Genomic DNA, 27797 nt, shown 5'->3' on the forward strand with positions numbered 1-27797 from the left:
GTATCCTTGAGATACACATTTGTCTCCACAAAATGCTGATGTGCCACCTCCTCCCATGCACCCAGGCCGATAATTGGATTTTAATTCTCTACAGATTGTTTGCATCTTACCTCCCAGGTCAATAGGGCTCCAGCATCACACGCCAGTGGTGGTGGTGATCCCAGGCTCTCGGCAGTGACTCACCTCCAGACACCCCAGTGTGGGGGGCAGGCACACTCAGCCTGAGAGACACCCACTGTGAACCTCTGCTCCTTGTTTAACAAATGTTGGGCCCCAGCCCTGGACCATGGAGGCCTGGACACTTATTCAAATGCTCATCCTTAAAAGATATAGTCAGCCTTTCTCTAAAGCTGAGCTTGAAACAATGTTCTCAAACCTGGGTACACCTGCAGGTAGAGAGATACCCGTTAACTAATACAACTGCCAGGTGGAAAGCCCAGATATTCCAATTCAAGTGGCCTGGGGGGAGGGTCAGGTATATTTACAAATTTCCCCAGGGGGGAACCACTGCACTGGAACAGTCCTAGAGGCATCCTCCAGACCTTTCACATGTCACCTCCTGCTGACATGACAGCACTCTCTCTATTAAGAGTCACAAGGTTATTGTACTTTAAGCCAGTGGTTGTCAAACTTGAGCACAGCTCGGAATCACAGGGAGGGCTTGTTACACACAGATCGCTGGATTCTGTCCCCCAAATATCCAGCGGGGCTGGTCTGCAGGAGACTGATCATTTGCTTCCGACTGGTTCCCTGGGGATGGGGATTTGATGCTTAATGTAAGGGATTAAGCATTGTAGTTCATCAACTGACATCACATGAAACTGGAAGGTGCCTAAGAAAGCAGTTTCTGCGTTGACAGAGGGAAAACGATTTGTCTAAACTCCTCCAGGCAGTTAACTGACCAGTTCTGGTTGTGTGGGAATCTCAAACTCAGTCAGGTTCCCTCACATCCCATCACTGATATTCTGAGCCTAGGATCCTGACTGCTAACACGTGGAAACAAAACCCCAAGTAGGTCACACCTGACCTTCAGGTGCGTTTGCAGAAGTTGCTGTGGTGGAGGCCTGGTGTCAAGCTTCACCTGTGCCAGGTTTGGTAGCTGCAAAAAGTACTCACCTTCTTTGCTTTTTAAACTGTTAATTGCAGTACAACATCCATACAGAAAAGGCCACCAAGCCTCAATGTACAGCCGGATAAACTCAGAACAAGCGGCAAGACACCCTGCCCCTTTACCCAGGTCCCCAGGCGAATCGCTCGCGGGGAGGTTCGCAGCCAAAAGGAAGGAGGGAGGAGTCGGGCAACATCTGGGGCCAGGCTCCCCAGCACCGCCTGGCACAGCCTGACACCTCCCGGGAGGAAATGCCAAATCAAGCGAGGCAATTCCAGCAACATGGTTGCCGTCATTGTAACTAGAATTCCGTCGAGTGGAGACAGGGTGCTGTGTTCCCAGTCAGGTCCGGAGTCCCCCACCCGCACCCTGGGGCCGCACAGCTGGAACCGATTCTGCGTGCACGCTGTGAACGTGAAAGGAGCTGTGTAATAATTCGGTGACCGACAGTGACCTCAAGAGGACCACAAACCCCTAATGGGCAGGTCATGGTGGGTCGTCAGGCCCCAGGCCCATAACTTTTTAGTCAAAGGTTATCTGGGCCTTAAGCAAGCCCCGTCCACTGTCCTTGTACATCAAGGTTCACAGACCCTTGAAATACCAGAAACCATCCTTTTTCAGGCCCCGGGGAGGGTAACTACTCTCAAGGGAGGGAGCACATGGTCTTGTTAACTGTCCTGCACCTTGCTTTCTCCCACCTTCCCGCCGTCTTCCTTCCCTTCCTTCCCTAATTCCAAATGCACAAAAGGTACTGCCAAACTGTCATTCCCGGAAGCATCTGAGACCTTGCTGGTGGACAATGTCGTGAGTTTGGCTCAAATAAACTCTTATGAAAACTTCCTACAAGTTTGGATGTTCTTAGGTCGGCACTCCTGCGGCTCCGGCGACTCCAGTCCCTACCGCATTTCCACCCCAGGTCGGCTTCCGGGCCACTCTCCCAATGATAGTTTCGCCTTTTAAGAAGATTCCCACGTCTCAAAAAATATATGTATATTGAAGTATTTAGGTAGATACAGACATAAACTCTCAGCAGGAGATTGTTTGATACGGAGTCAGGATGGCCGAGCGGTCCAAGGCGCTGCGTTCAGGTCGCAGTCTCCCCTGGAGGCGTGGGTTCGAATCCCACTCCTGACAACCAGGTTTTGACTTGTTTTCCGTGTTCCCAACTGGGAAGAAGGTTTAAGATATAGTCATTTTAAACTCATTTCCTTTACTTGCCTGTCCCTCTCTCTCCTTCACACTCAAGGAGTTGAATGTTATGAATGTGACTCCTCAGTGATTATTACTGATGTCCACAGAGCCCCTCTGTTACTTTATTCATTTATAGATTCCTTTTTAGTTCCCTTTCCTGAATCTCATTTTCCATCTCCCACTCCCATAAGAAATCACTGGAAAGGTCATCCTTTTATTTCTGTTTTTATAGAACATGTATTTTTGCGGTTTTCATTTACATAAGTGACACTGTGTCATATATCTCATTCTAGTTTTACTGTTTTGAGATTTATCTATGCTACTGTGTGCACATCAAGACCATATCTAGACCAATTGCTTTTACTTGCTGCATAGAGATGAGCAGTGTATGTCCATCTACTCACATAGAATGACTCCCAGATTGGGTCCAACTGTTTGCACCACAAAGAAGGTGCCATTTTTTAACATATTCCTACACACTCCATTCTGAAGCTGTGTAAGATCTTCCTTGAGATACAGCAAGATCAAATTGCAGGCTGTGAGGGTCTGACAATTTACAAATTTTGCAGTGCAGAACAGGACCCAGGAAGAGGGTGACTTAGACACACAGACGTTCATGTTTATTGACATCTCCAGAAATATCCCCCAAATTCAAGTTTTCTGACGTCCAGCCTGCTTATCTTGAGCACTAATAACTATAGTTACAAATGTTAGCATGCAATATTCCTGTTTTTGAACTCAAAACTTGGGTAGTGAATATTAGTCTTACATAATTTATTGCAAAGCTCCAAGTAATCAAAAACCTTCGGTGACTGGAATTTCTGCCTCTCCATTTCGGTTTTAAAAATAAATCCAATCTAATACCAGGTTACAAAGACAGAAAAGAGGGTGAATCTGGTTTTATGAACAATCAGAATTGTCCTGTTCTCACTCTCTCCCTGAAATTCCTTAAAACTCACAGAAAGATTCATACATACATTGAAAGAAGAGTGAATTGGTATACCTTAGAAAAGGTTGTCATCGGTAAGACTAGAAAAGAACAAACAAATGACGTTTCCCCTATTACCCAGGTCGCCACAGGTTCAGTCCATTTCTGCCCATTTAGAATCTCCATGTGGGTCCTGGAAACAAATGAGAAAGGAGGAGATGGCAAACAGGGTAATAGGAGAAGCAGTTAGAGTCTTTTGGCGGGCCAGTAGCTTGGTCCAGAGCTATTCAGACTACCTGGTCTCTGCCACTTAGGAGTTGTGTGATCCAGGCAAGTGACTTTGTGTCTCTGTATCCTACATCCCTGAATCCTGGGTGCCCCCTTTTTAAAATGGAGGCAATAATTGAACCTTACCACATAGGTATTCTGTGAGGATTGCCTGACTTAGCATTTATAAAGTGCCTGACAAACGTAAACCCTGACAACTGCCTGGCAAATGAGAAATGAATCATATTTTGTGGTGTCGTTGAGTGCCTGCTCTTTACCAGGGCCTGTGCCGGACTCTGGAGATCCAGCAGAAACAGGCCTGGGACAAATATTTGTTTTCTCTTTGATTTTCCTTTCCAAAAAATCTCTGAGCACTAGACCACCTTTTTGAATAGTTATTTACAGCTTGTGTTACATGGTCGGAGATGCTGCAGCCTTCTCAAGAACACATTTATCCATCATTCCTTTCTAAAGATATTGCCTGCAGATTGTGAGGGGCATCCGTGTGGGATTTCCCCAGGAAAAAGAATAGAAGGACCAGAGATTATGATATTGCTTGTAGTTTAAATTTGGTGACTTTGCCTTCTGCTTCCCTAGTTCCTTTTGTACTTGCTGAAAATATACTGTGTGGAATAAAAATGTAACACCAAAAAAGGTAGACATTTTTTCTTAAAAAAAAAAAAAATTATTTAATCAACAATAACAATATCCTTCCTCAGAAGCATGTAAAACAGTTTTATGGAATCATACAAAGAAAATTTACTTATGGACTTCAATCACGGGTCCCCTTAATTGCGGGTAGGAAAAAAGCCACAAAGAGGCCCCGCTGGGATTCGAACCCAGGATCTCCTGTTTACTAGACAGGCGCTTTAACCAGCTAAGCCACGGAGCCAACACGTCAGCTTCCGCCAAAATTGACAGGGAAAAGGAAATACCTATGCTTTTGTTCGGTGCATTTGTTTTCTTGTGAGAGTCAGGAGCAGCCCAGACGCTTCCCCAGATTCTAAAAACGAATCTCCTCTTCGCCCCCAAAGACCTAAGAAACAGCGCAGCTATAGGAAAACAGCACCCTTGCGCAGGATGGGGCCGGGGACACGCGGGCGCGGGAGGAGAAGACCAGGGGCGGGCACAGGCCACCTTCACACGAAGACACTCCTCCGGGTCGTGTTACACATCGACACCAGAGCACTTCCAGCACCAAGTAGTGTTCTATAGGTTCTCTAGCTCACGGTTTTTAATTAAAATTCCAGTCATTCCTTACCCCTTGTCTTTCCGTAAAATTGGGTTCCATCTGTCTGCTTCTAGCATGTGATGGTAACCTATGGAATTCCAGAACTGCACCTTAAAAAAAACAAGGCTTCCTGATTAAACCTAGTCTCGGAAAGAGAAGAGCGGTCCCCTCCCCTTTGCAGCTACAGGAAGAGATAGGCTTTCTTGTCCTAAAACATCCAAAGGATGTGTTTTGATAAGATGTCAAATTGAGAGCAATCCAAGGATGTCTACTTTGTCATGGGGGCGTTTTGTATTTGTAACTCTTCCCAACGTATTCTATTCTCTGTAAAATAAATCTGTCCTTTGGAATATAATTTGAACAAAGAGTTTAGTGAAATTCTGAACAGTTTACAAATTGTTTCCATAGCTGTGAAAGCATCTTCCCAAATGAAACCTGTAATTATGATTGGTTGTCTTCCTTGATATTTGTTGTCACAAAATCAACATTTCAGTATTTCTAAACTGTACCTATATTTGAAGGATCAGTTTGTCACACTATAAGTCAGCCATTAGCACTTACCTCCACCTACATACATGATAGGGTGGGGGCATGACTGTGCTAGATTTCTTATTTTCATAAAAAGAGTGAAAGTCTATGAACTCAACACACTGTCTGATTGAGACTCCATTAAATAAGCACCTATTTCTTTAATATTATGAGTGTGCTTTGAACCAATATAATCATAAACAGCACAGTCACACCTGGTATGGCTTTGACAAAACTGTGGCAGATGTTCAGAAAGACAGCAGGGTCAACATAGCTGGCTTGGGTTTTTCCTTTGACTGGCAGCGGTCAAAATTTACACAGGAATTCTGGGAAGTCAAAGGAGTTGTTTAACAAGCCAGAGACAAGTCTTGAGACAAAATTGAGACTTAGAGCTATCATTTCCAGAAATCTGGGTGTGAATCATAGATTCTACTCAATTCCCAGTGTGATCTTCAAGGACCATGGAAAGGCCCCTCACATTCACTTTGTTCCACAACTCTAACTGGAGAAGTACAGATCACTGTGTCACAGATGCTGACAATAATTTAAAGAAACATGGGAGTGGAAGACAGTGCCATTTTCTATATGCTTGAGAGAGAAACTGGCAGAGGATAGTCTGTGAACTTGTATATAACTTTATATATAACTTTATTTTGACTACTTAACAATAACTGAGCTTTTGTATTTTCTTCCATTACAATGAATATGAGGCAACAAGTCACAGCTGTACTTTAGACTTGACCACTATTGGAAATCACAAACATTTTCAAATCAAATTTGATTTGTTGCAAATTTTAAAAAATATCATTATTCTCATTACTGCTTTGAAATTTCAGTATTTATTAGACCTGTAGGATATTGTCATTTAGTGTATTAATAAAGGGAAATGAATATTACTATGTCATAAATTTTTAATATTTGATAACATATTTCAATATAATTGGTTTACCCTTGAAATATTATGTATTTATCATATATATATATGTATTATTTTGTGATGGAGTCCATAACCACCAAACTGCCCTCGGGGTACACTGTACAAAACCTGGTTAGAAAACCTCTGTTCTTTTGTCTAGGGAAAAATCCATAATTAGGTCTACTTTAATGTTTATACAGGAACATGTGTATTTTACTCAAAGACTGTTGCAATTTTACCAACTGAAAACAAATAATTTCTAATTTAAATGTATATATTCTCAATGTCAGGCAGTTTTACCCCACCTGCTTAGTGGCCCTCAACTTATTTACAATGCTCACCAGGCATGGGAAAATGGTTCCTTCTCAGAAATACAGAGAGGCTGAAACCACACATAAGAGACACTTATGTGCTTTCTGAGAAAGCGCACAAGTGAGCATTCATGTGTGTGAGAGTAGGCGGCAACTTTTAACGTTGTCCCATTCTGAGATGTAGGCCCTGCGGTCAGAGCAGCATGCACAAGGGTGCTTAGGACAGAGTCTTGCTTTAGTAATTATTTTAAATAAAAACATTTTAACAACCCGAGGAGAGACAAAAAAGTCAGATCATGCCACCCTACAACGGCCTCCAGTTTCCTACAGTAACAGCCAAAGTCCTTACAAAGGCCTGCGAGGCAGGAGGTCATGTCCCTGTCTCCTGCCCCTCCAGCTCTCCCACATTACTGGACCTTTCCGAGTCTGCTCCCAGCTCCAGGCCTTTCCCTGGAGATGCCCCGGTTCCAGATCCCTCTTCTCCCTGATACCCGCATTTCTCTGTCGTCTACACATTTCCCGCTGGGTTTTCTGTGACGGGCCAGCCGCCACGAGTCGATCAGTACCTGAATGGGGGAGTGGGAATGAAATAAAAGACACACACAAATGCTAATGCGGCCGGTCTTCAGTCATGCTGAAGCCCTGAGTTTATTATCTCTAACCAATATATACAGTTTGAGTACGTGCAGTTAAACAAAGAAGATATGCATTATCTCAGTGAAAGTAAATCTTTCCAGCTTCAACCTTACTTTGACATAGAAGATACAAGGTCACTGAAACTCACAAAAGTAAATATTTCAAGGAGACAGAATCTACTAATTGTCTAGAAAGCCCTTAGTTTTCTGTGTCTGGGAACTGGCCGTTTTCACCACATTCCTCAGCAGCCGTTAGGCGCTTTTCAGATAAGGCAGAGACAATGTTATGGGGGCAGAAACCGAGCCAGTCTGCAAGGTTCAGGGCTGCAAGAAACCATGGCTCCCCACAGTTTTCTTATTGCCTTTCCCGGTTTTTGTTTAGTTTTCTTCAAGCTCTCATCACCATCATTTTATTTATTGAACGGTAATACCGGTGAGACGATGCACTGAGGAGGAGAGGTGATGCTGGGGCTCTGTCAAAAACAGTCAAGGAAAAAGCCAGAGCTAAGAAATTCCAAACGTGTAGAGAATTTTTATGAGTTTATTTGAGCCAAATTCACGACATTGCCCATCAGCAAGGTCTCAGATGCTCACGGGAATGACAGTTTGGCAGTATCTTTTGTGCATTTGGAATTAGGGAAGGAAGGGAAGGAAGATGGCGTGAAGGTGGGAGAAAGCAAGGTGCAGGACAGTTAACAAGACCATGTGCTCCCTCCCTTGAGAGTAGTTACCCTCCCCGGGGCCTGAAAAAGAGGGTGGCTTCTGGTATTTCAAGGGTCTGTGAACCTTGATGTACAAGGACAGTGGACGGGGCTTGCTTAAGGCCCAGATAACCTTTGACTAAAAAGTTATGGGCCTGGGACCTGACGACCCACCATGACCTGCCCAGTTAGTGGCTGGTGGTCAGATCACCCTGTGCGCGGGGGGTGGAAAAGGTGCACCTGGCTTTTGGGCGCGGCGGATTCTGGCTGGTGCCGCAACCAGATTTTCAGTCCCATTGCAAATCTAGCAAGCGATGAGGTCCGGGACCCGCGCCGCCGCCTGGTTTCTAATGAAGGAAAGCACGCCGCCAATAGGCTTGCACTTGGGCCAGTGGCGCAATGGATAACGCGTCTGACTACGGATCAGAAGATTCCAGGTTCGACTCCTGGCTGGCTCGGTTGGTGCAGTCTCTTTTTACCTCTTCTCTCCGCAGACCACGGACGAACTCGTGCCGTGGAAGGTGCATACACGGCAGGCAGTGGCGCTAACAGGCGCAGCGGAGGCGCGGGCGCTGTTCACGCGAAGCGCTCGTCCCGCCAGTCACTCGGCTGGAGCGTTCCCTTAAGCAAAAGGGAAGCAATTAAAAAGTGGCGATTCAGATTGAGGAGTAATAATGATGGATTATGTGTAACCATTACAATCTCTCTTTTGTGCTCCCGCACCCAGTCATTTCCGGTATAAGAGGTTAAAGATCTGATTTCACACGGTACTTACTGCAGGGCTGGGAAAGCGGGTGCCCACGCCTGCGCAGAAGGTGAGGGCAGGCACAGGCACACGCGCAGGCGCAGGGGCAGTGCTGGGGCAGTAGTAGTGTGGACTCCTAAGAGCTGCCGTCGCCGGGTTTCCGTAGTGTAGTGGTTATCACGTTCGCCTCACACGCGAAAGGTCCCCGGTTCGAAACCGGGCGGAAACACGTAACGTTTTTCTACCCCCACCAGGGAATGAATTCCTAAAAATTCTCTTATTCATTTTTAAAATTTCCACGCGCTCTTAAACACGTTCCCCTCCTTTATTTGTCTCGTTCTCCCAGGGCCGTGGTACTCAAGCGGGCGTAGACTCCGGCGGACGCAGAGGCCGACCCACAGACGCGAGGGGAACAGCGGCTCCCGGCCCCGCCGCGCGGCGGCCCGAGCCCCGGAAGCGCATCCTCAGCTCCTTCCTGCCGGCGGACCCCAGCCCTCCGCTGCTCCGCGTTCCGGGCCCGCCGGCCCGCCCGCCCGCCCGCCGAAGGTGCGGCCTGGGGACTAGGTGAGTGCGGAACCTCAGGGCGCGTCCCCGTGGGTGGGCGCCGGGCCCCTCCTGCAGTGGGGCCGTGGCGGCTCCCACAACGCCGGCCGCCGGCCTCCGGTCCACGCGCTCCGAATGCGCGGCGGGACGGCGGGTTCCCGGCGGGCCCCGCGGTCGCAGGCCCGGTGGTGGTGGGGTGGTCGCGGCGGGCCGTCCCCGCGTTTCGAGGTGTCACCTGGGAGTCACCCCTTCTGAGGGGACAACGAAGGGCCTAGTGTTCGTTCCTCCACTGTGGACGTCTGCTCTCCCCGCCAGAAAGACCGCAAGAGCCCAAAGTTAAGAAATGGACCAACTGCGGACGCCGCACAGGACCGCGACTTGAGGCAAGTCACCGTTGCTAGTGTTTCCATCACCATTTCCAAAGGTCAGTACAGAAGCCGAGGCTCTCAGACCCCAGTGCTCATGTCCCCTCAAGTGCCTGCTGTGAACGTGACGTTTTCGTGGCCGTAAGAAAAGAAAGGGCAGCCCTTAGCTAAACCGTTTTTCCCCTCTTCTCTTCTCTTCTCTTCTCTTCTCTTCTCTTCTCTTCTCTTCTCTTCTCTTCTCTTCTCTTCTCTTCTTTTTCTTTTTCTTTTTCTTTTTCTTTTTCTTTTTCTTTTTCTTTTTCTTTTTCTTTTTCCTTTCTTTTTTCGTCTAAACAGGCTGCTTGTGCACCACCGCCTTTCCCAGCCCTGTCGCTTGACTGTCTTCACACCTCTGAAGGCCATGCTTTTACCATCTTGCTGGGTCCCTTGTTCTTGGGCGTATGCTCAGCAGCAATTTGCCTAATATATCTTTATTTAAAGTGCCCTCTCCACCACTCAGCAATACGAGCGAGTTCATGTGGTGCCCTGAGGGGAGGCCGGGGTTCCGGCCCGCGGGGACGGGGTCCATCCTCGGTCTCTCTCCGGGGCCTGTGGGCAGCAGTGCCTCAGCCAGGAGGCTGGGAGTGGCCCCGGCCCGCCGGGTGCGCGTGGGTGACACTTGGTTTGGAAGCCTGTGGCTCACTCTGGCAAAATACATTACCAGGCCGGCCCTTTCTCACCTTCCTGGCCCCCATCCCCCTCTGGTGAAAGGGCCAACTATGCAGCGTGCCCCCCCCGCCCCCCATCGCCCAAGGGGCTGAGAGCGCGAAGACCAGGCAGACAGGTCCAGCTTGTGGGTTCAAGAGTTGAATAGAGACAGGACAGAAACGCAGTCTAGGGCGGCGGCGGGACTGTGTGGTCTCCCGCTTCCACCCCCAGACCACGGGGCTTCAGAGCTAAAGCCGGGGGTCTGCGTGCTGGGAAAGGGATGTGGGTGGGCAGCCAGATGGGCAGGTGCCGGGAGGTCTGCGTCCCAGTTTCTAGGAGGCTGATGACGTCACAGAGCCCGCTGTAGAGGCAGAGCTAATGAGACGGGAGACTAGCGCAGAGCTATGGTTCATTCCAGGATTCCCAACAGGAGCCAAAGGTCCCGGTTCACTCAGGGGTCAAGATGGAAGATTAGCTTCAAGGTGAGTCACTTTGTACCTAACACCCTCATGAAGCCCAAATGGAAACTCAGGCTGCGGCCTTGTCTGTTTCCTTTGAAAAGTGGGAGAGTGACAAACATCACATAACCTCTTGCTCCTGTAGCACACTGCACCTCTTTTATTTTGCTGTTTAATTATATACCTTATTCTCTCCTTCTTAAGCTTCCTGTTAGTAAACTTCTTACAGGTCTTTCCTCCAACCCCAAAGCCCCATCTGCCTTAAGTAAGAGGCGGAGAGAAGATGGTGGTCTTCTGACTGGGGTGGGATTGAAACTAGAACCCAAGTTAGAACTATCTTCCAGAAACCCAGTTCCCTAACAGTAAAGGAGCAAAAGGATGCTGTTCAAATGTGCCTGGCCTGTGATTGTTGGAGTGGGGGCGAGTATTGGATGAGGTAGGTGGGACTTGGTCCCTTCACACTAGAGACAGAGGCATGATGAACAGAAAGAACACGGAAAAAAGATTCGGAGAGTTGGGTGAAACCTCAACATTAATCTAATCCAAGTTGTTTCTTAGGTCACTAAGGTCTTTCCACTCTTTACCCCTATAGTAGTAAGCTTGGGCTGCCATAGCAAAATACCTCAGATTACATGTCTTAAACAACAGAAACTTATTGTTTCACAGTTCTGGAGGCTGCAAATTCAGGATTAGGGTGCCAGCAGGTTTGGTTTTTTCGAGGCGTCTCTCCTTGGCTTGCAAATGACCACCTTCTCACTGCATCCTCATAGGGTCATCCCTCTGTGTGTGTCTGTGACCTAATCTGCTCTTCTTATAAGGACCCCAGTCACATTGGATTAGAACCCATCCTTATGACCTTATTTTACCTTAATTACCACTTTAATGGCCCTATGTCCAAATACAGTACCTTCTGAGGTCCTGGGGGTTAGGATTGTCATCCGATGAATTTGGGGGAAGACACAGATTCATCCTGTTTCTGGTGACAGGGGTTGATGTATTATGTACATTATTGACACAGTTTGGGAATTCCCAAAAGTTAACTTCACAGAAGATTTTAGCACACCTTCATCTCCGTGTCTTATTTATCATTTGCATATTTCTATTGTAACTATATGTTATTTGCTTTTAATTTCACTATTAGTCTTTTTTAAAAATAGTATTTCTACCAGTTAATTTAAACTTCATGGATCTTTTCCTAATGAAACAATGCAAGTTTTCATAGCTAACAAAAGGATTTTAAGAAAAGGATAGAGCAGATGTTCCCTCTCCCCTGAGGCTGCTGAGGGAGTGATACCTTTCCACATTATAAAAGAAGTAATCTCCTTAAATGAAGACTTAAATTGAGAACTTTCACAACAATTTCAGTCCAGTTCTTTACAATATGAAGATAAATGATTCAAAGCTTTCGCTAAGTTGTTCTGTTCTCAGTTAATATAATTTTGTCCTTGGAAGCATTATTTTAACAAAGGGGAATTGTTAGCTTCCTAAAACTTTAAAATTGTTGCCATGTCTTGGGAAGATAACCCCACTATCGGTTATGTCTTGATAATTGTTCTCCCTGGTAATACCAGTGAAAGACCCATCTTTGTATTCCCCAAAGTTATCAAATCACTTAAAAGATTTATCTGCTGGTTAATAACTTTTTCTTTCAAATGCATGATGGAGTATTTGTAATTCTATAACATCTATATTTTATTAACAAATTTTGAGTTTTAAAAAACCTTTTGTTCTTGAAGAATTGTTCAAACATTTCTTTAGTGGTGCATTTGGGAGAGAGGAAAAGGGGACTACAATTAGGGATAAATTCATGTAATGTCTAGGGAAGGATGTGTCAGGAGAGAGCAGTTCAGGTCGTGTTGGGTCAGTAGAACTGCAATGTGTCTTGGGGGCAACAGGGACTTTTGGCCCCTTAGTGATTCAGAATATTTGAAGGCAAGTGGGGAGCACAGTAAGGAAAGAGCGGGGCCCAGTGAATTTTACACTAGCTTTTCAGTGAATGGTGTTAAGCCTGAGAACAGAACTGTTTCTCCTCAATCTTAACCGCTGTTCCAGAATCCCTCACAGGTACCAAAGGAAACCATGACTGACTCAAGGCACACTCCCATTGAGGTGTCTCCCTCTTTATACTAATCTCATTTCTCCCTCTGTTCCACAAGAAGGAAGGAAAATGCAGAGTTTCTAAAAATGCTCATCAAATTGAAAATATGGAGAGAAAAATAGATAACTTGATGTTTTAGCACCATTTATAGGTGGTCGCTTTTAACCAAGGAACATAGAAATCAAATCTAAGTTTTCTTCAAAAAGACCATGTTTTTCCACCAATCTAGATGGTGAGGTCAGCAAAACAAAACAATACTCTGGAGCAATTTAGAGACAAGATAATCCTTTTTTTTTTCCCCTCAATTTGAGTTTTCATCAATGTGATGGGTGTGAAATGTTATATCCTCTGATTTTTGTATGCATTTTCCATATTATTGAGATTGAGCATATTTTTATGTGCTTATTCACCACTATCCATGTTTCTTCTAAGAAGTGCTTGTTAACACTTTTGCCCATTGTTTTTAATTTTCATTTTGTCCTCTTCTCATGGATCTGTAGGAATTCTTAATATATTCTGGATTCTAATTCTCTGTCAGTTATATGTGTTATGAATATCTTTGCCCAGCTTGTAACTTATCTTTTTACATTTTTAGGCTATCTTGTGGACCTACACTAATTATTGATTTTAACATAGTCAAATTTGAATTTTAATGTAGTTAAGTTTGCCAATCTTTCCCTTTATGGTTTATACTTTTGGTGTCGTGTCAAAAAGATCTTTCTGGGAGCAGTGTCAGGAAGACAGAAGAACACCCTGGACTGGCAAAGCCACCTGCTGAGCACTGCTGTCACCATGCCCAAGAGAAAGGCCAAAGGAGATGCTAAAGGTGACAAAGTGAAAGTCAAGGGGGAGCCACAGAGGAGATCAGCACGATTGTCCGCTAAACCTGCCCCTCCAAAACCAGAGCCCAGGCCTAGAAAGGCCCCTGCAAAGAAGGGGGAGAAGCTGCCCAAAGGAAGAAAAGGGAAAGCAGATGGTGGCAAGGATGGGAACAACCCTGCAGCCCAGCCACAGAAAGCAGAAGGTGCCGGGGATGCCAAGTGAAGTGGACCTTTGGAACAGCTCTGTACTTCTAGTGACTACTGTTCGAAATACTATTTTTTAATCAAATTTTATGAAAATGTAGGATTTTTTCAACTTGTGTTGTAAGCACACAGGGCACTTTGTTGTCTTTTGTGGAAAGGGCAAATGCCAGCAATAGAATGTCTCAGAAGCTGGAGTGACATGTGGACATCGGATTTCCTGACCTTGGTTTTGAAGATTACTCTTGGTTTCATCCACATGTCAGCCACTTTGGTTCAGAAGCCTTACGGTGTGGGGAAGCAAACCTCACGTCTTCTGCTTTCCTGCTGCCATCAGCATATCCCTGACTTCCTGAAACAAGAGCCATGATGCTTTGGCACCCATAAAATCAGCTGTGTTGGGGAACAATGCTCAGGCTTTCTGGTGATGACATGGAGATGATGTTGCTCAAAAGAGCCAACATTTCTGTTTGTGGTTCGTGGATCATCCCAGTAAGAATCCTGCAGTTTTTAGTTTGTTTCCTCTACGTCAGTGAAAAGCTCTTACACGCCTCATGTAAAATGTCTACCACTTCTGAAAAATTTTCCTGTTCAACACAGCAACAGAAGACTGTTAACTTTTTGAGGAGGGGAGTTTCAAAGTTGTAAAATTTTATGGATTGTTTCCCATATCCTGCTGAAAGTAACTGTTTTTGAAAAGTATCTTATAAAGCTGGTTACGAATTGGTAGTGGGGGATCATGTCCTACCCAAACTCCGAAAGCAATTTTTTACTGCCTTGTAAAAGTTGTATAGTTTTGGTTTCACATTTATCTTTAGTCTTCCCTGAACTGCTTTTTGTGAAAAGTATGAGATAGAAGTTCAATATTATATATATATATATATATATATATATATATATATATATATATATATATATATATATATTGTTTTCCATATAGGTACGTGGTTATACCAGCACTATTTTCTGAAAAGTTCATCCTTCCATCATTGGTCAAGTCTCTCTCTCTGTCTCTCTGTCTCTGTCTCTGTCTTTCTCTCTCTATGTTGATGGTTTCTATTCTGACTCACTGGTCAATTTGTCTAACCTTGTGGCAGTGCTATACAATCCTGAGTACTGCAACTTTAGAAATTAGTCTTGATATCTCAGGACAAATCCAACTACCACCTCCAACACTTCCACCAAATTTTTCTTTCTTGGGAGTGTCTTGGCTGTTCCTAGCCATTTGCTCTTCCATGTAACTTCTAGAATTAGACTGACAAGTTCTAAGTCAAACAAAACAAAAAGTATTGGAATTTTTATTGGATTTATATTGCATTTGTAAATTACAATGTTGAGTCTTTCTATCTGTGGACATGGTATAACTCCATTTATTTAGGATTTTTAAATGTCTTTCAATAAACTTTTATAATTTTCTCCATCACTGTCTTCTTTTATTAATATTTCCTAGGGATTTTATACTTTTTCATGCTATTTTATATGGCATATTTTTAGTTACTACATTTTCTGTTTTTAGCTAAAGTTGATTTTTTGTATCCAGCAACCTTTCTAAATTCTCATTAATTCTTATATCTCTATATTCTTTGGGGTTTCTACATTGACAACCATAGATTCTGTATATATAAACAATTTTTTTTTTCCACAGTTCTTATACCGTTTTTTCGTTTTTCTAATGCTAGGTGTTGTCCAAGTGCCTGGGGAGTGGGGATGGGGTACAGCAGTGAACAAAACAAAGTCTGCTTTCACCAAGCTTATATTCTAGTGGGGGTGGGTGTAGGTAAAAGTGTGTGACAAGAGGCCTTATGTAAACAAGTGTGAGTGAATACTATTTAGATAGGGTGGTTAGGAAAGTCTTTTCTGATGAGATGACATTTCAGCAGAGCACTTAATGAAGTAGAGGAACACAAGACATGAATATGAGCGGATAGCATTCCAGGAGAGGGAGTAGCAAATGCAGAGATGATGTAGAAATGTTTTCGACATGCTGAGGAACAACTAGAAGGCAGAAATGACTGAATTGGAGGGAGGGTAAGAGTGATAGTTGATATGACTGCAGAGATGGCCAGAGGCCAGAAAATGGACGACTCTAGGCTAATTTTTCTCTGAAGGTGATGGGATGCCATTAGAGTTTTGAACAGAGAGATGGCACGATCTAAGTTGTTTGTGTGTGTGGCTGATGCATGGGCAATAGGCTGTAAGGAAGGAAGAGTTTAAGGAGGAAGACCAGTTAGATGGCTGTCACAACTGAATTGCTAGAAATTCTGCTTTATCGGTGCATATTTTTCTTCCTCTGCTCAAGTATCCCCACCCCCATTTTGTTCAGTAAACAACAAACACTTATCTGTGATTTCATTTTATCAAACAGATCAGGATTCAAGATAAACAGTCTCTGTTCTTAGAGCCCAAAGTCAAATGACAAATAAGTCACCACACAGTAGTGTGCAGGAGACCAAACCCTGATGCCAGAGCATGAAGGGGTATTAGGAAGGGCCTCCTGGGGCATTTTGACAAACAGTAAAATGAAACCAGCAAGGAGTGAGGGTGAGGAAAGGATTCTAGTAAGAGTAATAACATCGTAAAGATGTTAAGAGATATAGTGCATAGTAAATGTTCAACAAATTTGTTTAATCAAAAAATAAATGCATAACTAATTTGTATTAGTTTTTTTACAAGACATCTCGTAAGTGCTTATTATTTGCCAAACACTCTGACAGTGATTTACATGCATTTTGTTTCTGTGACCCTATGAATCCAGTATTACTATCCCCATTTTACTTTACGTTTACTGAAACTGAGGCAAACAGAGATTAAATAACTTGCCCTTTGGTCATACAGTGAAAATCCAGAATAAGACCAAGGTCTGTAACTCCTCCAGGGCCTAGAAGGTTCCTCATTGTTGAAAACATCACTGCTATCTATCTCAAATATAACCCATCCAAAAAAAATAATTTGGTGTGTCTGAGCAAATTAAGGAATTTCCCAAGATACCATTAGTAAACTATCAAATGCAAGTAACAATATTCAATAAGCTAAACAGTTGTAATTTCCAATGAAGAAAGGACGATAAATTCCAGGGGGAAAGTGGTCATATGGAATTTAGAGTGTTATTGTATCTCCCCCAACGTAAAGCTAGAAGGAATACTGTTTCTGCACGAGGATACTCGTTTTTTAGACGAAAATATTCCTGAAGTAGCGAAGAGTAAATTAGGAAACCATAACTCAGCCTTTAAATCTCCTTGCCTACTTTGCTGATCCATTGGGCACTTACACTCCTATCTGTAAATTCATAAATTAACATCCTGGTTTACAAATATTTTGAGGACTTGTGTGTCTGACATGAAGCAGCCTGAGTGATCAGTTCTCAATAATCAAATTTCTAACGCTCAAAACTGAGGCACTGGTCCTGGAAGCGTTGGAAACAAGAGGGAGGGACAATTATTTCCTCGTATCCGGCCCCGTCCCTCTCGGTTCTCATCAGTGATCACTGCGATCCTATCAAGACAGACTTTATTCACCCTCCAAAATCTCCTATGGTCGCCCTCTCGTCATACAAGGACCTATGTGAGCCCTACCCGAACTGCGGGAGGACGCAATCGGACGAGCACGTGATACCCGGCCCTCTGGCTGCACCGCACGGACACACTGTTCCCTCGCGCCGTGCTGTCCTGGCTTGCACCCTGATTCCCAGGCGAAGGGGAGGGAGGCTGCGACTGTGAAGTTCTCTCCTGAATTGCTTCTCGGACCCCCAGCGGACCTTGCTTGGGCTTCGGGTCCCCGGCTCTAACCTAATGTCCTCTTTCGTGAAGTTCGGGCGGAAGGGGACTGTTGGCACCAGGAGGTCTCTTCGGGGAGGGACGGCTTAACCTTTTAGGTACCTGGGCAACCTCTGGCTTCATGATGGAGGCCATGGAGCCCTTCTCGAGATTGTATTTTAAAAAGGAATAATAATTTTTAAAAAGGTTAAAAAAATAATTATACCGGGAAACAGTTATCAAACAATTAAAATAATTTGCAATATAGTAATATGTGTGCTTTTTCATTAATACAATGTATTAAATATTAAACATTAAATATTAACACCGAGCTGTGTTAAAAAAATAATTATACCGGGAAACAGTTATCAAACAATTAAAATAATTTGCAATATAGTAATATGTGTGCTTTTTCATTAGTATAATGTATTAAATATTAAACATCAAGATCGGCCTTATGACAACTGTAATTTTGAAATAGTTAATTAAGTAGGAGATATTTGTAACAACTGTATTGTGATATGAAAATGTCTGTGATTTTTCTTGGTGACAAAGCCACAGGTACTTCTCTTCAGCTTGTAGTTTGTTGCCTACATTCATAGGTGAAGGATATGCTAAATTTCAGTTACAGTTTAGAGATTTTAAAGATGTAAATTTTTTTTTCCTCATCCAAGTTCACCAGTCCCCAAGAAACCCTGCAAAAATGCTTAGCACAGTGCCCGGCTCCTGGCAAGTCCCCCTCCCCCCATTTAGATATCAGTAATGTTATTATTAGGTTTTTTACTCCAGCTCAAGTTTCCTCTAGGTGACATGATGGAGTTAATCACATGAAGTGCTGGATTGGCACAAAGATAAATTAGAGTTCAGCCCATTAATTCATATGTGTTAACCTAAAATAAGAGGCCAAAGTGAGAGGCAACAAGCATTGACTTGAGATCAATAAGAATAGCTATTTGGGAAGCACTGATTCAGGCAGGAGCCCAAATAGTGTTCCGATGCGGAGACAAAGGCAGTGGGTATTTATGAGAGGGGGAAGGGGAACAATTCCACCACTAGAAGGAAGGCATTGCTATTGGTGCAGATAAGCTAACATGCAATGCTAACTCCAAACAATGTTTTTAATTTTCAGTCCAGTAGCCATCAGTCCAGTAGTTATTTTATCTGCTTTCTAGTTATCTTTGCAAACAGTTCTTTGGGGCACAGTGTTGTTTTATGTCCAATTTGAAGATTATCTTGCCCTGTTTTAACATCCCAAAGGTGGAGACGTAAGATGTGCAAGGCAGTTTCTCTGGGACGGCAGCCCCGGCTCCGTTTATATTATTTTTACATTTTCCCACATTTTGATTAAGGTCTTTCCCTGAAAGCATCGCTGATCAAGCATTGGAAAGCAGCACTGATGGGTTATTAAAGCATCGTTTCAGGTGGCTCATTTTGGGTATGTCATACCTGTGCCAGTCCCTCGTCACCAGGAAGGCTCAGCCCTTGGTGTGACCTTGGTGTGACATGTCCCACATACGAAGGAAAGTGTTTTCCTAGGGGTTTTAGGACACATCTGAGCAACAAGAGCGGCAGCACAGAGGAAGGCTATGCCACCATGTTTCCTTCAGGGCAAACACCTGTAGTTTCTGGAGGTTTCTCGTATGAAGTCTCGTGGGCCTCACTGATCATCTCAAAGCATTGAGTAACCGTTATCAGAGTGGTGTCTTTATAACACCGAGCTGTGTAAAACAAAGATTATGACAGCAAAATTTTCTAAAATAGCAAAATGCTAAGTCCAACTGAACCTGGCAGTATGTGAGGGCAGTCAGTTGAAGATTTCTCTTTATAGTTAGAAATTAAGGGGGAAAAGGAAACAATAACTATTACAGTGAATGCTTGGCCTCTCATATTATTTATGAGATAGGAAGGAATTAAAGTAGGAGAAAAAGGGAAAAAGGAAAAATGAAGGTGTGGATTATACAGGCCTGCCCTGGAATCGTAGGTTAGCTGTCCATAATACATGTTGTTTGCATTATTGACTCGTAGCTTTAATTTCAGATCCTCTCTTGGTTGACTAGTCCAGTTTGTGTGTGTGTGTGTGTGTGTGTGTGTGTGTGGTTTTGTGCTCATTTGACAATTTTTAATAGCAAGGAAAAAGCTAATTTCTCTGTTATCTTGTGGCTCTATTAGGGTGAATGTTCAGCTTTGGGCAATTACCAAGTGAAGTCTCCATCAAGGGCTGCCAAGCAGGGCAGGGACAATGTTGGTGCCTGTGCACTCAGGTGACCGGCGGCTTTGGGTCACTCCAGGACAGGGGACTTGGAGTTAGGGGAAGGGGTGGAGCAGGCAGCATAACACCCATCACCCTGCACTCTATGTCACATTTCATCTGTATGACTACCCTACAGCCCAGTGTTTCCCAAGGAGGTGGACTTGAAATTAATTTAATAGTGGGTGGCACCCAGCATTTTAAAGAATAAGATAGAATCTGAGATGCCATCAGAATGTAGTGCACATGGCAAGAGTAAGTGGTAATTCAGGCAAGCGTTGTTGCTGTTACATGGGTAGGTCTGGGTCTAGAGGTAAACTCAACTTCAAACTGATCCTGGCCAGAAAAGCCTGGAAGCCACTGCCACTAGGCCATGAGTTCTGAGTGCCAGGCCCACCATCTCAGTCGGGTTAACTTGGGCGTCCCCGGAGGTGATCAGAAAGAAACACGCTGATATAGGGAAGAGGGAGCAGTTTTGCGCTTTTGTTGCTTTTCAAGAACGAGTTTGACTTTGATAACTGGTGACTATTGTTTGTGAAACTTGTGCTCTAGATAAAATGTTTTATGTGCTGTTATTTCCAACCACCTTACTAAAAGGCCCTTCTATTTCCCTAACAGGTCCTAATTTATGAAGTCTATGTTGTGCTCAGGATTCCCTCTCATTTTTTAGAGAATTCAACCTGTTTGTTGAGAACACCTTCTTTCCTCTTCATTGTTGGGATAAAATTGCAGAATGGGGAAGAAAAGGAGGACGCCCGAACAGGGACTTGAACCCTGGACCCTCAGATTAAAAGTCTGATGCTCTACCGACTGAGCTATCCGGGCTCATACTTCAAACATGCCCACCACTTCAACTGTGGTCAATTTAACTATATATTTGAATGTGAGCGTGATTTTAGAGGTTTTACCTGTGATTCCCATTCAGAGCTGGTCGTTCAAAAAATGTTTATTAATACCCCAATAAGCATAGAAACTCAGCCACAACGAGGGTTGTCTTTAAGACCGAGGTCAGCCCTGTAACATTAATTATAATGTTCCCCAAATTCTATCTTTATATCTCTATCTATCTATCTATCTATCTATCTATCTATCTATCTATCTATCTATCTATCTGCTATAATATATGTATAGATACTGTACAAGTATATATAGAGATACATTTTAGAATGTATAGAAGTCAGAGCAGTCAAAACCTACAGAACTGTGGCCTTCCGTTCCTAGGCTTCCTGGAGAAATAGCTCAAATATTCTACATTTGGGTCCCAACAGACCACTTGCAAAAGGAAGCCGATCCGCCGCTGTGATTTAACGGGTTTATTGAATCATATCTTCCGCGGCACTTTGGACACGTGAATATGGATCGACCGACAGAGGGAACGCTTTGGTTTTGTGCTGGGCCTCAGCTGTCTATGGAGAAAAGAAAACAAGGAAAGAAGCTGTTGAGGGAGAGTCGCGCTCTGCTTTTCCTGGTCATCTTTTCAGATACTTAACTCTTTCCCTTATTCTCTAGGTTAAGCGCTGCCAAGGGTCGAATGGCTGCAAGGCTTCCTCCATTTGGAATACCGATTACGGTTGTCTCATTTCAAGGTTTTGCTAAATACATGGAAAATTTAGCTTTAGTATTCAGAAAAAAATCTTACCATTGCCCGAGGGTAAAAATGGGCTTAAAAGAGTTGGGAAGAATTACAGCCGAAAGTGTTGAGGGGCAGGGGATGTAGCTCAGTGGTAGAGCGCATGCTTCGCATGTATGAGGTCCCGGGTTCGATCCCCGGCATCTCCAAGTCCCTTTTGTCTATACAATCAGACGTTACATTTTTAAAATGTCCAATCATACCATCTATTCTTGTCTTCATTAATGTCTTACGGTGTTCGTTTAGCCACTGCGTATAGAACTGTATATGTAGAGGGGGAAATAGGATTACTTTTGGGTATTTTGGAATATCTTTATCTGAAACGAATGAAATAGGAAAGAGAAAAACACACCCAATGGAGCGGCCGAAGAGGAACAACCTGGAGAATTGTCCGGGACTCAATAAATTAACGGCTATCTGTGGTGTCTGCTGGTTGGGACCCAAAGGACAGAAGTCATTTTCGCCCGAGATCACAGAAAGGGGAGGAGGCGTATTGTTAGCTTCGCGCCACGGCTCGGAAACCAGGCCCAATGTTGGAAGAAGGAGGAGCTCAGTTGGGGGTGGGCGAGTCCAACTGCTCCGATGCTTCATGCTATTGGTCACAGGAAAACAACGTCAAGAACCAGCGTCCCTTCTTGGAAGCTATTTGGAGAGGATTTCTCGCAGCTGGCCGGTTAGCTCAGTTGGTTAGAGCGTGGTGCTAATAACGCCAAGGTCGCGGGTTCGATCCCCGTACGGGCCAGTCCTCCTTTTTGTGCTGCGATTGCTTTTCCAGAGCGAAGGAAAAACCTGGTCCTGGACCCTCTTAGGAGACTGCCGGCTGCGTCTGCGCAAGTGCCGACCCGCCGAGGGAACCCAGAGCACCTACCTGCGCCAGCCGTTGCTCAGGACGTTTGCCCCGGAGACACCTTAGCAGTTTCTAATTTCATCTGAGGGAGAGAGTGTCACCACTGCTGTGGCCAAAGACTTTCCTCGAAATATCTGAAACATAGTCAAGCCCTGAGTGACTGAAATGAGGGCTGGTGTGAGCCGGCGGGACCCGCGTCTCCGAAGCTCAGTAGGGTCCCCATCCGGGTGGATCGTCCCTCACACAGCCCGGGAGGAATCCCATCCTGAGAGACGCAGTTTGTGACTTTGCTCATTTGAAAAAGGACGAGCCCTTTAACCGGACCACGCCGTCCGTCACCGACCTGTCCCTCTGTCCTGTCATTTCCTGCTGGGACGCCTCTCGAGTCAGCCTTTTTCCACCAAAACAGACTTTCAGCGCCCTAATTATGTATCCCCTTGTTCCTCGTGCAGCTCGTGTCCCTCATTTATTCACGACCTCACAGCTTCATATACTACTGAGTGAATGTTCACCTGTGTTCACAATTTTCCGTGGAAAATGCTGAGATCGAGCAAGAACTCCAAGTGGGTTTTGGGAACGCGCGGGGGCCGGTTCAGTCCCGAGTTTACAGCTGCAGTGCACTTAGGGACCTTGTCAAAATGCAGCCTACGGGCCTTGCTCCAGAGAAAGGGCACAGGTTTCTGTATTTCTAACAAAGGCTAGGATGAGTCAGCGACCTTTGAGAAATGGGTTTTATACAGTCTTTAGAAGATTGGGTTGCGGGAAAATCCGGGGAACTTCTGAGAGAGAGTCATGTTGACCTGGTTTTCAAAACAGGAAGGGAGGGAGCAATGGAAGTGGGGGGAGGGGGAGGGAGAGGCGGGGAGGAGGAAGGAGGGGGAGAAACAGAAAATATCACTTATAGTTATACACATTAATACATAAAACATACAAAACACAGAGAAATTCACTAAATATTTAAGACTTTCAGGAAACAAGCCCTTGTAAGTGGCTCGTTGGTCTAGGGGTATGATTCTCGCTTAGGGTGCGAGAGGTCCCGGGTTCAAATCCCGGACGAGCCCACCTTTTATTGTTACTCTACTGAACTTTTTTGTCATAAAGGGTTAAACTTCTCACACAACAGAAATTGGGACCGCTGCCATTCAACGAAATTAAACTGCTGTTCGTTCATGTAAAAATGGGCAGGCTGGATCTGCACTTAATCCCAACACGTAACTTGATAATTCCTCTAAAAACATAAGTATTTTTTTCATTTTGGCTTGTATTCAGTTTTTCATCAGGTCCAAAGTGACTCTTGCAAAGGCAAATGTTTCCGCTTCTTCCTGAAGTTCCGCCCCCAAGGTTGTGATCGTGTGAAATGTACAGGGAGATGACGGCCACATCTCAATACAGTGTCATCCATCATTCATTCCCCACATGAGAGACATGGGTTTAAATGGAAAAACCAAAACCCTGCACTATAGAATTGTGGTGTTGGGAACCTTGGCTACTTTATTTCTTCTCGAGGACAGCGTTGAGTATTCCCCCCATCGCTCAGGACATGGGGCTCTGCGTCCTTGTTGAGAAGGGGCAGATTCTCTCTCCTGGAGCGTCCCAAGGTGCATTCATCAAGCAGGTGTTTGTTGAGCATCCATTATATTCAATAAGCTTTTGCGGTTAGTGGTTGACAAAACATACAAACAAAAAAAAAATCACTGGATCCTATGTTCCTGTGGTTGTCACGTATTTTATATGAAAGCAAAATTGCGAACCCTCACACCCTTTTCTGTGAGTATCCGCCTAGAATGTGGAAAAGGACAACAAGCAAAAGGGGCCTGAACAGGAGGAAGAAAACCGCAGAGATTTTCTTCAGGGCCACGTCCACATAGGGCGGCAAGAGGGGCGAGAGCTGGCTGGCTATGGACACCGAGACGGAACTGCACAGAGGGCCCAGGGGAGTGTCTGGGCTCCAGGACCTGGGTCCTCCGGAGCTGTGCGCGGAACCACGTTGGAAACCAGGTGTGGAGCACTGAGTGTCGGAGTTGGGGTCACTAGACTTATTCCGAGATTCCGGCTCTGGGATCCCGGAAACATTTTGTGGTCTGCACTACAGGTTGGTGAGCATGGGGTAAAGGGGAAGAGGTAGTCGAAGTGGGTGGAATGCATGTTAATAATTTCAGAGAATATTTCTTTGAGTTTCATGTCATCTTGAATATAAGACAAAAACAATCCTATAAAATCCAGAATTCTATGTTCTCAGTGGGCCCAAGAAAAATTTCTATTTCCTATAGTAAATTAGGAAAGGCCCGCTACAGATGCCCGGCTAGCTCAGTCGGTAGAGCATGAGACTCTTAATCTCAGGGTCGTGGGTTCGAGCCCCACGTTGGGCGTTTATTTTTGTCACACTCTTCACCTCCTAAACTACGACCCTGGCCGTTATCAACATGGAAGTTTAGACTAGAGCATGGCGAGCGGCTGCGGTTCCTGGCTCTGCCCAGCTCTTTCGGCCTCACTGCAACGCCAGAGCCTAGGCTCATCGCCCCCTGGCCAGGGGTGCTCTGTCCTACTGTTTGGATATGTGGTCTGTGGGAGGGCGAGCGCTCTGCACAGGTTAGCTCCTCAGGTGATTCTGAAGCACCATCCCCACCATAAAAGGTCTAGGGGTGCAGAGATATTGGAAAAGGTAGACTGAAGGTGGAAAAATCATCCGAAGGACAGAGGCTCAGGGCCAACAATGTTCTTGGAGAGTTTTGAGTGTTGAGAGTCTTTCAGCTTCTTTGGACTAGTTTTACCATTCTGTTGCTTCTCTCATTAACAGATCTTTTGACAAGTATTTTTTTTTTTTACATTTGTATGAATCATATATTTAACTTTTTGAAAAGCATACTTTGACAAAATGGATAATACTAAATAAACCTATAAAAAAGGATAACTTATTCAGTCAATTGGGGCTAAGGAGGAGATAAAAGTTTATATTTAATTCATTCAGATTGGCCCCTCTCACAATAGATGTTTCATGAAGACTTGAAGAGGTTAATGTCCAAATGAAGTGATCGGCAACTTGCTTTTAATTCCTATTCAGAAAAACAATCATTCTTTGTGCCCTAGAGGAGCAAACGAAGCCTGGTCTCAATGTGCTACTTGTGCAAGGGGGACCACTAGTCCTGTGTTTGGCTCCACTGTATGACAATGCAACGATCTTTAAAGGAATGTGAAGGAGAACAAAGCAGTCCTGAGGTCGCCTTTCATTAACAAGAGAGTAATAGCCGTTTTGAGCTTCAGACAGGCGCAGAAAACTAGACAAGCTTACATTTGCAAAATTTACCAGTATAATTTACCAGTATTTGAATGATAATGCTTTCTACTTGTGTTAAGAAAAATAATCGAAAACTACTGTCAATAGCACAGATGCTCGAGGCCGCGAGCACGCGCATTTGCCACACTAGCGCAGAGTTGGCAGGCGCGGAGGGGACACGACTGACGTGCTTCCTTCGATAGCTCAGTTGGTAGAGCGGAGGACTGTAGTGGCTAAGCATTCAGGCATCCTTAGGTCGCTGGTTCGAATCCGGCTCGAAGGAGCTCATGTTTTGCTTCGTTTTTCATTCCCCCCCCCCCCCCCAAACAGGTCTGTCTCAGTCCTGTGGGTCATCGATGCGCATCTATTTCAGACTGTCCTTGTTGTGCAGCGAATCTGTTTTGATATAATTTTTCTCCGTAAGCCTGACTGATGGACGCAACCACTCGGCAACCTCGCAGTTCACTCAAGCAATACGGGTTCCAGGGAGGACACAGGAAACAGCGGAAATGATCCAGGAGCGCCATCGCGTGGGCACTGTGCGCCATGCACACGGCGGCTTTAACAGCCCAGTGTGGCGGGTACCAAAGCCAGTCGGCGCCTGCCGAAAATAGTGGGCTGCAAAGGACTGAGTAAGGTGGCGCCTCCTATTCATGCAACTGTGCCTAATGTCGTCACCATATTGGACGCTTCCCCCGTGGTCCTAGGAAGTAGGGTGACAAGTGGGACCTGGCAATGCCTTCTTCAGCTGTGTCTCCAGTGCAGCCAACGGGTGACCAAGCGAGCTACTTCCCTGCTGATGAAGCGCCCTTGCTGACCACTCAGGGCACCTTGCGGAAGACGGGGTGGTGCCGTGAGATTGTAAGAGCCGGTCACGAGGGGTGGAATGTGGAGGAGAGACTGCTCCAAGGTGTGACCGCTGCCTGACCCATGAGCTGGATCCGGGCCAGAGGGGAGATTGCTTACTGCAACCCCTCTTGGAGACTATCCATATCCATGTTCCTCCGGACATAAGCCAGCACCCACCATATCAAGTAATTTGTGTACCTGGTAGAAGTCACATACTACCCCTGTGACCAATCCCCTTTCCCTGTATAATTTTCTGGCGCCTGCCAAGCGACACAGGGACCCGGTTCGTCTTGCAGCTGCCAACAATGCACCGCGTATGTGATAATGAACTCTATTAATGACTAGATGGAGTGTGGCAGCCTCTTTCTTGGGTCTTTCCCTGCCCTCCATTTCGGGAGGCAGATTTTCAGACCCAGGACCTTGGTCAATATCGTTTTTCTTTTTCCCTCTTTCCATCAAATTTAATTCATTCATGTGCTTCTATTAGGATGATGTCCTCAATTTAAGAACTTGACTTAACAAATGGCAAATGAATACCCCCAAGAAAAAGGGACCCATCGAAGCACATAGCCTAAGTCAATAAATCACACCAGGATCGTTGTCCTCTAGTGAATTACCTTTTCAGAGCAGAAAAGATGTCATACATTTAAAAGGTAAATTGTGCAATACGTCAAAAAGCAGTAAATGACATAGGAAAAAAGGAGTAACTGAGGAGGTAGAGCCACCTGGAGCAAGGGTTGGGTGAAGGATTAAATGGGCTGCTCTGGGAAGAGCTAATTTTTTGGTATGGTTTAGAGACGTTTTTACACTATTCATCTTTATCTTTGCTTACAAAAGTCCTCCTCCATCTCCTTAATAGGTTTGTTTATTTTATTATGCCACTGGTGATAGTGTAACAGTATAAAACTCCTTTTTTTCCCCACAGAACTTGAGTCTCAAAAGAGAGATTATGAAAAAATAGGATAAAATGAATTAAATCAGTGGTTCTGCCTCTATTTGGGGGTAGGACTCCTAGGGATTGCAAGAATGTACCACCTGCAAGAATGGACATTTTTAATCGTTAGGAATAAAAATTGAGGCCTTTTTGTTTATCCTGAAGGCATAGGGAGCCCTTAAAGTTGCTCACCAATTGTGGTTACCTATTGAGATTTTAAAAAAGTTACTCCAGTGGCACTATGACAGTGGAAACTAGGGTTGGACAGGGATACGGAAAAGGATTTGGGGGTCTGGGGGACAGAGCAGAGGTTATCTAAAAGATCACATGAGAGATGGTGGAAGGTGGGATCGACATTGTCTGACAGCAGCAATGGAGACATTCAGGGTTTCTAAAGAGTGATCATCACCCTCTACTGCATAACAGATGATGCTGGTCTGAGTCCAGGGACTATTCCAGCCTCCCAAGCAGAGGCTGCCACAAAGCAAAGGCCTTTCTCTGGGAGGCAAGAGCAGGAATCCTGAATCAT

General features: G+C 44.7%; 1 protein-coding gene and 10 non-coding genes across 20 annotated transcripts; 9 read left to right on the forward strand and 2 right to left on the reverse strand.

Moving 5' to 3' along the window:
- Positions 1-2159: 2159 nt before the first annotated feature.
- Positions 2160-2242, forward strand: TRNAL-CAG (transfer RNA leucine (anticodon CAG)). Its single transcript has one exon. It is a non-coding gene; the product is annotated as a tRNA-Leu (tRNA).
- A 2070-nt stretch (positions 2243-4312) lies between these two features.
- Positions 4313-4386, reverse strand: TRNAT-AGU (transfer RNA threonine (anticodon AGU)). Its single transcript has one exon. It is a non-coding gene; the product is annotated as a tRNA-Thr (tRNA).
- A 3815-nt stretch (positions 4387-8201) lies between these two features.
- On the forward strand, positions 8202-8274 carry TRNAR-ACG (transfer RNA arginine (anticodon ACG)). The gene has a single exon. It is a non-coding gene; the product is annotated as a tRNA-Arg (tRNA).
- A 405-nt stretch (positions 8275-8679) lies between these two features.
- HMGN4 (high mobility group nucleosomal binding domain 4) lies at positions 8680-15154 on the forward strand. Of its 10 annotated transcripts, XR_012491578.2 has the most exons (5): positions 8680-8791; positions 8908-9125; positions 9420-9528; positions 10575-10638; positions 13427-13499. XR_012491578.2 is itself a non-coding variant. In XM_019714177.3 (4 exons), the coding sequence occupies exon 4, from the start codon at positions 13505-13507 to the stop codon at positions 13754-13756; it is 252 nt and encodes an 83-aa protein (XP_019569736.1). In that variant the 5' UTR covers positions 8822-9125; positions 9420-9528; positions 10575-10638; positions 13427-13504; the 3' UTR covers positions 13757-15154. The 10 variants fall into 10 exon arrangements, 8 of the variants coding, with proteins under 8 accessions (XP_019569736.1, XP_019569739.1, XP_074174568.1 ...); XM_019714177.3 differs by lacking the exon at positions 8680-8791 and having other exon boundaries at positions 8822-9125; positions 13427-15154; XM_019714180.3 differs by lacking the exon at positions 8680-8791 and having other exon boundaries at positions 8822-9125; positions 10587-10638; positions 13427-15154.
- On the forward strand, positions 8718-8790 carry TRNAV-CAC (transfer RNA valine (anticodon CAC)). Its single transcript has one exon. It is a non-coding gene; the product is annotated as a tRNA-Val (tRNA).
- Positions 15155-20486: 5332 nt separating the features above from the next.
- On the reverse strand, positions 20487-20559 carry TRNAK-UUU (transfer RNA lysine (anticodon UUU)). The gene has a single exon. It is a non-coding gene; the product is annotated as a tRNA-Lys (tRNA).
- An 882-nt stretch (positions 20560-21441) lies between these two features.
- On the forward strand, positions 21442-21513 carry TRNAA-CGC (transfer RNA alanine (anticodon CGC)). Its single transcript has one exon. It is a non-coding gene; the product is annotated as a tRNA-Ala (tRNA).
- A 519-nt stretch (positions 21514-22032) lies between these two features.
- TRNAI-AAU (transfer RNA isoleucine (anticodon AAU)) lies at positions 22033-22106 on the forward strand. Its single transcript has one exon. It is a non-coding gene; the product is annotated as a tRNA-Ile (tRNA).
- A 1094-nt stretch (positions 22107-23200) lies between these two features.
- Positions 23201-23272, forward strand: TRNAP-AGG (transfer RNA proline (anticodon AGG)). Its single transcript has one exon. It is a non-coding gene; the product is annotated as a tRNA-Pro (tRNA).
- A 1235-nt stretch (positions 23273-24507) lies between these two features.
- On the forward strand, positions 24508-24580 carry TRNAK-CUU (transfer RNA lysine (anticodon CUU)). Its single transcript has one exon. It is a non-coding gene; the product is annotated as a tRNA-Lys (tRNA).
- A 1098-nt stretch (positions 24581-25678) lies between these two features.
- TRNAY-GUA (transfer RNA tyrosine (anticodon GUA)) lies at positions 25679-25768 on the forward strand. The gene is given in 2 exon segments: positions 25679-25715; positions 25733-25768. It is a non-coding gene; the product is annotated as a tRNA-Tyr (tRNA).
- The last annotated feature ends 2029 nt before the right edge of the window (positions 25769-27797 follow it).

This window comes from Rhinolophus sinicus, chromosome 7 (genome assembly GCF_057876585.1).
Source record: "Rhinolophus sinicus isolate RSI-liver-muscle chromosome 7, RSI-T2T, whole genome shotgun sequence".
Taxonomy (NCBI): Eukaryota; Metazoa; Chordata; class Mammalia; order Chiroptera; family Rhinolophidae; genus Rhinolophus; species Rhinolophus sinicus.

Excerpts from the sequence above, each read along its gene's own strand:
- HMGN4 (XM_019714177.3), top strand. The coding sequence starts at position 13,505 with ATGCCCAAGAGAAAGGCCAAAGGAGATGCTAAAGGTGACAAAGTGAAA.